At 38.6% G+C, this 12,405-nt stretch overlaps 1 protein-coding gene across 3 annotated transcripts in view; it reads left to right on the top strand.

Annotated features, from left to right (window-relative positions):
• The window catches only part of COL14A1 (collagen type XIV alpha 1 chain), a 117,301-nt gene that overhangs the window by 33,366 nt on the left and 71,530 nt on the right, over window positions 1-12,405 (top strand). For all 3 annotated transcript variants that reach the window (XM_061447802.1, XM_061447803.1, XM_061447805.1), the window contains 8 exons: window positions 575-730; window positions 1,420-1,539; window positions 2,862-3,026; window positions 3,354-3,515; window positions 4,659-4,810; window positions 4,976-5,105; window positions 9,304-9,449; window positions 10,730-10,859. In XM_061447802.1, coding sequence (XP_061303786.1) covers window positions 575-730; window positions 1,420-1,539; window positions 2,862-3,026; window positions 3,354-3,515; window positions 4,659-4,810; window positions 4,976-5,105; window positions 9,304-9,449; window positions 10,730-10,859 — 1,161 coding nt within the window. The remainder of the gene's footprint in view (window positions 1-574; window positions 731-1,419; window positions 1,540-2,861; window positions 3,027-3,353; window positions 3,516-4,658; window positions 4,811-4,975; window positions 5,106-9,303; window positions 9,450-10,729; window positions 10,860-12,405) is intronic.

The following is a 12,405-nucleotide window of genomic DNA, read 5'->3' as shown; positions in this document are numbered from 1 at the left end:
ATCTTCAGTTTTACTCCAGACTCCCAGGGTGAGATTCACTTTTAACTTTAGAAGTCTAGAATGGCAGCTAAAGAAGCTTTTCTACAGAGTTAATGAGATGTTTTGAAACACCTGCTTTCATATGTTGATTATAAAAGGGGTCTTGATAATTGTTTTGGGTGTCTGCATCTCTAGGTAGCTCTCTCTGCATTGTCAACACCCAAGATTAAATGTCATGAACTGTATACTGTGTATGTATATTCTTGAGAATGAAAATGAGCTGCTTGTTTGATTGTGTAATATGACAATTGTTTTTTTCTTTTCTGGTGTATTATATTTTTAGAAGCAAACCCCTAATTCTGAGTAGCTTAATGGAAGAAATTAAGTAGATGATGGCCAAAATGTTCTATCACTGAATTTAGAACAAATACATTTAGTGATTTTGCTTATTTCTCACTTTGCTGATGGAAAGAAAGTTTAAGTATTAAGCTTAGTGGAAAGAGTGGAAGTGGAGTAAGCTTAGTGGAAATACATTTATTGAGTTACAATTCTGTTGTTGAATTAACATTTCTGGTTTTATTTGAATGATTTACAGGAAGCCTGTTTACCTGTAAAACTCCAGCAATTGCAGATATCGTGATACTGGTAGATGGTTCTTGGAGTATTGGCAGATTCAATTTCAGGCTTGTTCGACTATTCCTGGAAAATCTGGTTTCTGCTTTCAATGTGGGATCTGAGAAAACAAGAGTAGGTAAGGTGCCATATTTTTTTCTTAATATTTCTGTAGCAATGTAAAATTTTCATGATTTTAGGATAGCTAACAGCTTAGCGCTACTTATTTGTGCAAGATTCATCCTCATGTGGAACTAGCACTTCTCTCAGGAGTAATACTGCTGGAATGTTTGTAGTATTAATTCCTCAGTTCACTGTGATACTCAGCTTAAGTAAGATCTAATGTAACATCAGCAGAAAAGAAAAAGCAATAGAAACAGTCTCACTGACTGGTCAGCATTAAATCAAAACCTTGCAGTTTGATTTTCAGAGGAAGAATGTGCCAGTAGATGGTTGAAACTGGCTGAAACATTATATTTCTGTTCTGCTACTTATATTTTAGTCTGTTCAAAAGCATATTAAATAAAATTGTTCTTTTTCAAGAACAATTTGTTGGAATTTTACTAAATTCTGAAAGAGTTTCATGCTCCTCTCTTGCTGTCCTTAGCACTTGAAATAAAGTAAATTTAGAAGTTGTCATTAAACACAACTTTATACTGTGGGTTTTTTTTTGCATCCAGCAATGCAGTATTTCTGGTATGGTAGCAAAACTATTTATGGTAAACATACTACAGTGAGCTGTTGGTAACCAAGTACATAAAGTGTAGATACTTGAAAAAATAAAAAGCTTCATTTTCTGATGGATTACCTTAATTTCTGATTCTTTAGGTCTTGCTCAGTACAGTGGTGACCCCCGCATTGAATGGCATTTGAACGCCTATGGCACAAAAGATGCTGTTTTGGATGCAGTCCGTAATCTACCATATAAGGGAGGGAATACATTAACAGGTACTGTATATAGTTTAGCTTTTGCTTTTTACTAAAAAACATATTCTACTGCATGGACTAAGAAGTGTTAGTGCTTATTATGAAGGGCAAAAAGGATGAGTTTCTGCAGCTTGCTAATGACTTTATCCAATGTCAGTGAAGTCTGCTCTGAAGTGCTTGTCTCATTGGCTTCACTGGGAATCTTTCTGGTCTGGATAGAGTCTCATAAAACAAAGTGTACATGAACTCTCTGTTGGGAGCAGACTCTTACTGCTAGGAAGAAAATGCAAAATCCATTCATAATGCTCTTGCACAAAGCTTTATTCTGGAGCAGGAAAGAATGTTGTTTTAATACCTGACAACTGGCAGTAGTAACCTTTCAAATGACCACCTGAGGCTTTTAGATTTCCATTGACCTTTTAGTATTTAGAGCACTGAAGCCCCAGAAGACTCTTAGTGATGGATAAATGGGGGATGCCTGTCAACCTGTGAAAAATACAGTCTCTGAATACAATTCCAGCGTCTTCAAAGTAGCAGCTAGTAATACTGGCTGTCTTTCCAGGAGACTGATATATCCAAAGACCCAGACACAGCTTTAAGTAAGTTCTTTTGTCGGGGAGGCAAGGGTAGTAGAAGGAATAATTGCAGTTAAGGGTACAAGGACTCTAGTATGATTCTGGGAATGAGATTACTGTAAAGTAGCAAGTAGTAAATTATCATGATTATTTTATATGGATGTTAGAAGAAGGTGAGTGAAGAACCATTGTTGTGGGAGGCTTGAGAGAGTTTTCAGATAGGATCTCATTGTGGTGTGTAAATTTGTCCAGAGGAGATGTTCTTCTTCCTTCCCTTTGAATAATTAGCAGTTATTAAAATCAGATTCTCCATAAACTTTGAATTATTGTAAATTGGAAAGAACAAACAAGCCAAGAAACAAATTAAAGTAAGCTTGTATGTAGTATGGGGATTTACTAAGCTATCCAGAGCATGTGCTTTCATGTAAGCAATGTAAGTAAAAGGAGAGGACACTTCCCTGTCTAGTTTCATAGAGTAAGATAGAAAAGATGGTGCGTTCACAGGAAGATCAACTTAGGTTTCCATAGCCAGTTTAAATTGCATTGATTGATCAAAAGGCTGCTAGACATGAATGTTGCCTTCTCTGTAGTTTAGGTTGATTGTTGGGAATTAAACTTTCAATAAATAAACACTTATTTTGTACTTGTTCTTCATTAGAAGGTTTCACATGATTTTTAAATTGAGTGAAAAGGCAAACACTGTGGTACTAGCCAAAAGTAATGGCCATTTTTCCCTCTTAAAGTCTTTTAAAATGTTTCTTGTTTTAGGTCTTGCCTTAACTTACATTTTGGAAAACAGCTTTAAGCCTGAAGCTGGAGCAAGACCTGGGGTGTCTAAAATCGGTATACTGATCACTGATGGGAAGTCCCAAGATGATGTTATCCCTCCTGCTAAAAACCTACGAGATGCTGGCATTGAGCTGTTTGCTATCGGTGTGTATTCTGCCACGTCCACATGTTGTGTCCCGTTAAACCCTGATGTATTTGTATTTGTTGCCCTATATATTGAGTTTTTTTCTGTCTGTATCCAGTATCATCATTAACGTAAATCTTTATGCATTTTGCGATACATCATGCTGTAACTGAAGTTTAGATATACATGGATGCTACATTATCAGCTGATAAAATGCCAGTTACACTGGCAAAAATTAACATTTTTAAGTAGCATTTTAACAGAGTAAAATGTACTTTATCAATCCCTCTACATACACGATTTTTTCTTTTTAATTGCAAATATTTTCTTTTTCTTTCCCATGAAAGGTGTGAAGAATGCAGATATAAATGAACTCAAAGAGATTGCCTCTGAACCTGACAGCACACATGTCTACAACGTTGCAGACTTTAATTTCATGCATACCATTGTTGAAGGTCTTACCAGAACAGTGTGCTCACGAGTAGAGGAACAGGAAAAGGAAATCAAAGGTGAGTAAGAAAAAAGATGTAAAGTAACTTAATACAAGCTTAGAGCTACAAATCCCACTTCTGGGTTGCTGTCTGGCACTTGATTCATGCTCTATATTCATTTGCTCACAAGAAAGTACATTGTTAGGGAAGTTATCTTCCTTGGTATGTTTTAATCTTGCTTTGATATCTTTTGATCTTTTTCTGTCTGTCTTTGATCATGGCAAATATGATGTTTGGTAGTACCAAAAATACAAAAATAGACATTAATTTTGCTGTAACTATTTCCAAGTAGTGGGTAAGGATTCTTTTTCTAATACACCAGTTTGGGGATGAATTACTTTAACAGATGCACATGGAATTGTTACATTTGTGCTGTGCTTTCCATCTGCTAACTTACTGGTTTTATTGTCTCCTAAGTTTTCAATATTTTTTACTATTAAGATTACTTTGTCCCTTCCTCATGATGGAACTTTTCTCTTTCCTATTTAATACACAAAAGTATATTTTGGAGTATTTCTACCTGTGCAATGAGAGAGTATGCATTAGTAAGGCTTCGTTCCATCTTCTTCCCCTTTTATTCACCTGGAAATTGGAAGAAAATTAGATGTGTCTTGTGAAGGGGGAGCAAGCAGTCAGTTGGGAAATTGAGAGGGAAAGGATGGAAAAAACACAGAGAAATGAGACATCTTTGTGTAAATGGATGATTGCCAGTGATGACCATTCACTACATCTCTTCAATCTGCTGACAGGCAGTGTATCTGTTTACAACCTGCAGAAGAGCACAGGATATCACAGGCGTGGATGTCCTTGGATGTTTTTCATGACTGGAAGGAAAACAACCTGAAGAAAACAAAACAAAACAAAGCAGAAAGAAAGAGCTTGAAAGAGCAATGGGAGGAAGGAGAGGAAGGCTTAGTTTTATATTTTTGTCTCTTTCATGTAAAGGTTTATGAAAGACTAGGGAGGATTAGTCCCAGTGCAAACTCCATGTGCAGTACTCATTATTAGTCTTTGTTTCCATTGAAAATGACTGAAAGAAATGTGCAGTAGCCAATTATTTGAAGTTTTGATGAGGAGCAATCTTTGAAGTTTCAGCAAATACAATGAACCAATAATTATTTTACAGAGGGGATTAAAAAATGTGTGTTGTCTCTAACCTAGGAACAATTGTTGCTTCACCTGGGGCTCCTTCGGATTTGGTTACATCTGAGGTATCAGCTAGAGGATTCCGGGTTAGCTGGACCCATGCACCAGGCAAAGTGGAAAAGTACAGGGTTGTGTACTATCCCACTCGAGGAGGACAACCGGAAGAGGTAATAGGAGGAAAAGCTTCACAGAGTTTTTTAATACAACAGCAGGAACTAACCAGATAGAAAATCCATGGTCATATTTAAATCTACCCTGAAATTCCCTATGTGGGCTCTGAAGCCCACTACAGAAAGCAGATATGTGTATTCAGTTGATTTCTTTCTAAACAGGTTGTGGTAGATGGAAGCTTATCAACAGCAGTTCTGAAAAACCTCATGTCTTTAACTGAATACCAGATAGCTGTGTTTGCTATATACCCAAATGCTGCTAGTGAGGGCCTCCGTGGAACTGAAACTACACGTAAGTATCCTTATCATGTCTGTTATGAATTTGACTGTCTGCATTTAATCACACTGTGTAAGCATTAGTCTTTCTGAAAAAGAAACACAGAAGGAAGTCTTTTTCAATTTAGCTTCTTTTAATGCATTTGCCTTAAATTAATGTCTGTTTGAATTAATTCTGGGCTAAGTTCCTAAGTCCAAATGCTCTGTGGATATTTAAACACTGAGGAAAGTTTTACCTCTGGGCTGAACTTTGAAGTCAGTGTATTGAACCCTAAATTAGAGCAGTCTTACGCTTTGGGTGTGGAGCCAAGCTTCATAAATTAGGTTTGTGGCTGAAGATGATTTTGTGAGTGGAGGATTAGGTGGGACCGGAAATACCTACATGATTCCCATCAGTGCCAGAGATTTCAAGGTAACTTTTGTAAGTTCCTTTCTCAATGATTCAGTTATTTTCTGTCTGTAAAATGGTGCCTTGGGATAGTGTTAGAATGAATTCATTTACAGTTTTGAGTTCTATAATGAAAACTATGCTAGTACCTGACATAATGTACTGCTGTTGATCGTAGCAATTTTGTGTATTTGTATACAATATACAGTTACATTTTTTTAGTATGTGTGGCAGATATTAGGAATGGAAGTAAAGACTGACTTTTTAGTTCAAACTAGGAGCCAGGAAGTCAATATTTGATCTATCAATAGCTGATACCTTCTGGAAGAACAACACAGTAGGGCTCAAGCGATCTAGAAAATTTCTACAATGCTTTGACAACTTCCTGATGCAAGTGATCAAGAAGAGAGCAAGAGAAAGTGCTCTGCTGTAGCCAATACTTAAGACCAAGAGAGAGCTTGCTGGGAGGAGGAGGTTAAAGTCACAGCCAGCCTTGGCGGCAGTGACCATGAGATGGTGGAATCCAGGGTTCTGATAGAACAGAGGAGTGCAAAACGCAGGACCACAGCTCTGGATTTCAGGATTTCAGTTTCTTCAGAGATGTGCTTGGAAGAATTCCAAGGGATATGTCCCTGGTGAAAGGAGGGATCCAGAGCAGGTCGATACCCAAAGATCATGTCCTACAAGTTCAAGAAAGGTCCACACTGACAAGCAGGAAATCAAGCAAAGGTGACAGAAGGCTGGCAAGGATAACTGCATTCTTCTCCCTGAGGAGGAATAACTCCATGTTTTAGTGTACATTGGGGGGTGACCACCTGGATGGCAGCTCTGCAGAAGAGGACCTGGGGATCTTGGTACACAGCAAGCTGTGAACCAGCAATGCACCCTTGTCACAAAGAAGGCCAAGAGCCTCTTGGATTGCATTAGGAAAGGATTGCAACAAGTTGAAAGAGGTGATTCTTGCCCCCTGCTCAGCACTGATGAGGGTGGTGAGACACTGGCACAGGTTGCCCAGAGAGGTTGTTCAAGGCCAGGTTGGACAGGGCTTGATGCAATCTGATGTAGTGGGAGGTGTGCCTGCCCATGACAGGGAGAGGCTGGAACTGGATGATCTTTAAGGTCCCTTTCAACACAAACCATTCTATGGTTCTATGACAATGTTATTGTCATTGTGGTCAACCACTGGAATAGATTGTCCAGAGAGGTTGTGGAGTCTGCCTCTGGAGATATTAAAAGTCCAACTGGACATGGTTCTAGCTGACCCTGACTGACCAGGGAAGTTAGTTAAGCTAGATGTCAAAAGATGACTTTCATCCTCAGTGGTTCTTTTATTCTGTGTCACTGCAAATCTTTCCAATCTGAAAATAAAATAGGATCATATAAAATTGAGACTTCTGTTTTAGTCTGTCTTCCCAAATGTCATTTCCAGCCATGTTATACACCTTAACACAGTATTAGGACCTGTTTAATTTATTGAGACAGAGAGAACAGTAACATACCAAGCCAACAGAATTGTTTTATATTGCACCTGGTGTTTCTTTGAAGTCACCTAGTCAAGTTCTAACGGAGCCCAGCCCTGCTGGCATTCTGAGATCTGATCAGATCACACCCCAAGGTCATGCAGCATCAAGCATTTTATACAGCTGCCTTTGACAGTGTCTTGGAAGTAATAGTCTGACTTACGCAAGTATTAATCACTTCACATGCTAAAATATCTGCAGTTTGAAACTATTTTTTGCTATCCTAATGGAGGACTATGGAAAACTGTATTTACGTTCCTGCCTTTGTGTGACATACAGATTAAAATAGCCACCTGTCATATTTGTTCACATACAACACTGAAAATAGCTTACAGGTATGTGAAATCTAAATAGACACATTCGATATGCAGAGCACACAGATAGTTAAAAAGGTTTCCGATTTAATAGTAATTCTAACTTGAAGTAAATATAAAATATGTTCACATTTTAAACTGCTGGAAATATACTTTTACATGGTTTAGTTTATTCAAGTTGGGTTTTAGTAGGCTTCATTTATCTCTATGTTACCAGAGTATTAGCATGCTCTGGTAACTGTCCAAGACGCAAATCATCGTTATCTACTGGACATTTATATTTGAGGTTCTGAGCTCTTCAGCTACAAATTTCAATGGAAAATACCAGTTGTTTCATTTCCAGTCACCTCTTCATTAATGTTTATTTATATTGCCAGAGTATTTAGAAGCTCCTGATGGGAGTTAAAATATGAATCATAAGTAAGAGGATATTTTTCTTGTAGATTTTTAGAATCAAAATAAGGAAAAGGACAGGTGAGATAGTGTCTCTGTGATCCTGAGCAGTTTGAATAGGAATGAGATAATGTAGTAGAAAGTGCCTTCAGAGTATCGCAAATTGTTGTTTCTTTCTGTAGGTATCAGAGGTCTGAGTGGAACTCTGAAAGAGGAGACTGAAGTACATTTGAAAATGTTTATGGGTAGTTTCTCTCTACAATTAGAGGAGTTGTGGGAATTCATATATGTCACCACATCAGTGAGGGTCTACATAGGGTGGAGGTAGGCAGTGAAAGGCTTGGAAGTGAAGATAGATGGGTAACCTGGAAGTGGAAACCTAAAAAGAGGCCTAGGTTGAAGTTTTGCTCATGTTTACAGACATGAACAACAGACTGAGTGAACAGCCTCAATTAATAAGGAAGGATGAGGCTGACATGTTTTGTATACAGGAAGTTAAAAGCTCTGTTAGAGTTTGTTGTATATAATGCAATAGATATTCTGCTCCTTGGAGATGTCAGCTGGACAGGCTGGAGTTATTGTTTGGACAAGGAGACTAGGAGATTAGAGAAGCTCTGGGAGTTACTGTAATTAGAATCGCTTGCTGAATCTGTGTTTGCAGATCAGATTCTTCAGAAACGTGCAGAGCAGAGCTTTGTGGAGGAGCAGCCAATTCCCTTGTATTTCTCCAGTGACTGGATATTTTGGTGGGATCCATCAATGATGTCACAGCAGTGGAGAAGGCCTTGGGATGCTATTCTGTGAGAGGAAGAAAGTGAGGGCAGTTAGAGAAGTGCAAAATGCTATTCTGAAGAGTTTCAGAAATGCAAAGAAATGTTTAGAAACTCATACTGATTCTGGTATCAGTGCCTTAAATTCACAAGTAAACCTCCTAATAATGTTTGAATTTCACTCAGCCTGCTCAACTGTACACACCAGGTTAGCATTCACCATGATTTGCAATGGATGATCTTACCCATATTTACATAATTCTACTGACAAAGATGTGGGAGCCAGTTTGGACATCCAGGCCTTAAACACACAACAGTTTGTGTCGAAATGTTTTGACATGCACAATGTGCTCATTCAGGGTTTCCTCCAGGGTGTCCTACCTCATGGCTGTCTCTCCCACACTCTGGCTTGGGAACCATTGCCAGAAACAGCCACCTCTGGGAACTGTTCCTTGTTCCTAATAGCAACCATACCCATTCTTTGATGGGGAGCCATCGTCCTCCTGCAGATCAGGAAGAGAGAAGGATGAGATCTGACCAGGGTGATTCAGTGCTTAAAGACCAGAAATACTCACCCTTAAAATATTCAAAACAATTTAGGACAAGGAGCTGAAATGCTTTGGAAGTGGTAACTCTGCTCTGGCATTAGAATGGCTTAGGTCATCATTTCCTTGTTTCCTTGTTTCTCTAATCAGCTCTTCACAGTCATGTCACTTCCACGCCTGGAGAAAGCTATATTCCCTTGTGTTCCCTGGGGTAAAACAAACTGTTTGAAAATAGCTGGATGTTCAAGGGAGACAACTGAAGTCTGTCTCTTGTTCCACTGTAGTTGCTTTGCCAATGGCATCAGATCTGCAATTGTACGATGTGTCACAGAGCAGCATGAGAGCGAAGTGGAATGGAGTACCGGGTGCCACAGGTTACATGATCCTATATGCTCCCCTCACAGAAGGATTGGCAGCGGATGAGAAGGAGGTGATGTATTATGATTTCACTTGAATAGCAGTTATTCAAAAAACGATTCTTTTAAAGAATAAACTAGTACATGGCATTTCACCTCCAATTTGATCAGTAAGTGTGTTTTCCATGACTGCATTTAGTACTGTATGTGTTACAGACTATGAATAAAATGCAAGTACCAACTGATTATATGTCACTGCCAAAAAAATGCAACAATTTCAGCTAAAGAGACTAATTTGAAATGATATATGAGGTGAAACTGTATCATCATATAAATTAAACACTCAAAAGAAGAAAAAATTAAATAAAACTAAGATATTTTCTAAGTGTGTTATGAGAAGAATATGAAGTTCAGCCTTTGTTCTCATCAGGACCTTTAAAAATAAGTAGAATTTGCAGGTGCAACCTTTATTGTTTTATTTTTAAGTTCCGTTCAACTTTTATTTTTAAATTTAGAAAAAATGTGTTCCATCATAAGTGATTTTAGAAGATATTTTTAGAGTGAAAAGAAGATAGGACAAGGTAAAGTCCAGTCTTCTGTCACTAAAATAGTAAAACCAGTAGACTTTTCTAAAGTTGCTAGCATATTTCCAATGGAACTTCTGGTCTAGGACTGAAAATTTTTTATGCTCAAGTTTCTGTATGCGTAATTATACATACATCTCTGTTCAAGCAAGAACACTAAAAAGCATGCAGGAGCATGCAAACTTGTGGAGAGCATAGGAAGCTACTGAGAGCTCGCATGGACTTGTGCTCTCTGCTAAATGAGTGGCTGTAAGCACATAATTCTGTTAGAAATGGGGCCTTACTGAAAACTGGCTGATTCAGGAGCGAGCCTTACACCAGGGAAAGACTGTTCTTAAACAATAAGTCAGTCCATGGTAATGTGACTCTCAGTAAAGAGATGGAGGAGGAAAATTATACATACCTTCAACAGCAACAGATCTGAGCCTCAATGCGCATGGAAATCAGTTCTTCCTATGAAATTTCAGTCCTATGCCTGAAGATGAAACAAGGTACATCTGCGAATAAAAAGGCCTTGGTAGCTGCATGTTCTAAAGAACATGCTAATGTGACTAGTCACTTTTAAAGTCCTCTTACAAGTATGTTACTTTTGGCTTTTTGACAGTTACTGTGCAAAATCCCCAAAGCCTGAGCCAAGTACCTCAGGCACAGTACCAGACAAATACTTACATTTGATCACATATCTAATTTCAAGTGTGTAAACAGTATTCTTCCCTGTCATGAGCTAATTCAGAAATAACATGTCTTTTTTTATTCATGCGTGTTTTTAGATAAAAATTGGGGAGGCCTCAACAGATCTTGAACTGGATGGACTATTGCCGAATACAGAATATACCGTCACAGTTTATGCCATGTTTGGAGAAGAAGCTAGTGATCCCCTTACAGGACAAGAAACTACTTGTAGGTAGCACATATCTACATTCACTCCCATGTCAATAAGACTTCATGTTAAGATTTCAGAGTAGTCTTTGCACATATTAGAGCAGACATCTGGTTTTCAAAACCTGATTTGAATAGTCCACAGGACAAGGTCTTAACTGCACTGAAGTTTCTCAGCACAAACAATTTGTAGAGGCTGAGTATGTGAGTTTCTACAAAACAGCTGGGTTTCGAAACAGGATTGTGAACTCCTCTCTCTTGGTGGTGGTGGTACTGTGGAGATCCCTGTTGATCTTGGTGGAACTACTGATGGTTTTCTGAAGTTACTGAAGGCGAATGAAGGTCATCACATAGAGCTAAATTGAGACTGCTCTGTTTAGCCTCCTGTAGCCAGAGAACCAGATGTGTGGGGGAGTCTGCTCAGATGGAGAAGTTCATTCCTCTGGCTCAGTAGTAGTACAGATGGAAAAGAAGCAAAGAGAAGATTTCTGTCCAGCCCCTGCTGCCTAACATCTGGTAAATGAAGGGTTGGAAAGAGCCTTTGCACTCATGATAGATAGTGTCTACTTAATAAGCAGCAAGAGTTTTGCCAGCAAAATTCTGTCCTCTGCTAATTCTACACAGCACTCTGTCAGGTCTCTAAATAGCCTTATCAACTGGAAGACAATGGAATTGAAAATAAGGGATTGTGCTGCTGGGATGTTTCTGCAACTGCATTCAGTGACATCTCTTTTGCTCCCAGCAGTGGAGCAATTGCTTCCTCTTGTTTTGTGCTCCTGGCATGAGTAAGCCAGTGTGAAAGTGACTTATATTTAATAGGTGACAGAAGTTCAGGCATGAAAGTGCTAAGAAAAGGAAGGGCCAGAGCAACTGATGTCAGGTCATCAAATAATAGTGGAGGAAGCTCCAGGAATGCTGTTTGAACTGGGTCATCTCTGAGAGGACAGTTGTAGACAGACAAGTGCAAATAAGAAACTACTGCAACCTGGACATGTTTGGGGACTTGAAACAAGTGTAGAAGATCCTTAACACTTGGATAATCAAATCTTTGGCTTTTTGTCCCTCTGTCTCTTGCTCCTTCTTTTTTTTTTTTGTTAGTGTTTTTTTTTTTGTTTTTATGTTTTTTTGTTTGGGTTTGGTTTTGGTTTTTTATTGTGTATATGTGTGTATCCCCCATGCTTTTGGTCAATTTCTGACCAATATCTGGTTTCATTTACCCTGAACAGTAGTTTATGTAGCTTATGACTGTGCCAGCCTGGATTCACTTCATGTCATATGATCTTGGAGGCTGCACAGCTCGAAATCTGACTAACACATTGGATGGAAGATCACATGCAAATTCCAGATCCATTGGCACAAACTGAGGATTCATGACTGCAGCATTTGATCACAGAAGCCAGTAACACGTGTTCGTCAGCCCATTCTCACTGCTACTACCAGACCAGAATAAAAAACCACCATAACTACCCAGCAACCTTCATTTATTTTTAGGATGACTTCAATGCAGCGAGCTCTGACTGTTTTATAGCACTGTAATGTGAATGAAGATTGTTTCTAGTCTTCCATA

Source organism: Pezoporus flaviventris, unplaced genomic scaffold (genome assembly GCF_033815535.1).
Source record: "Pezoporus flaviventris isolate CSIRO_AGI_PZ_B2104156 unplaced genomic scaffold, CSIRO_AGI_Pfla_v1 ptg000007l, whole genome shotgun sequence".
NCBI classification, from domain to species: domain Eukaryota; kingdom Metazoa; phylum Chordata; class Aves; order Psittaciformes; family Psittacidae; genus Pezoporus; species Pezoporus flaviventris.
This window is presented reverse-complemented; position numbering and strand designations above follow the sequence as displayed.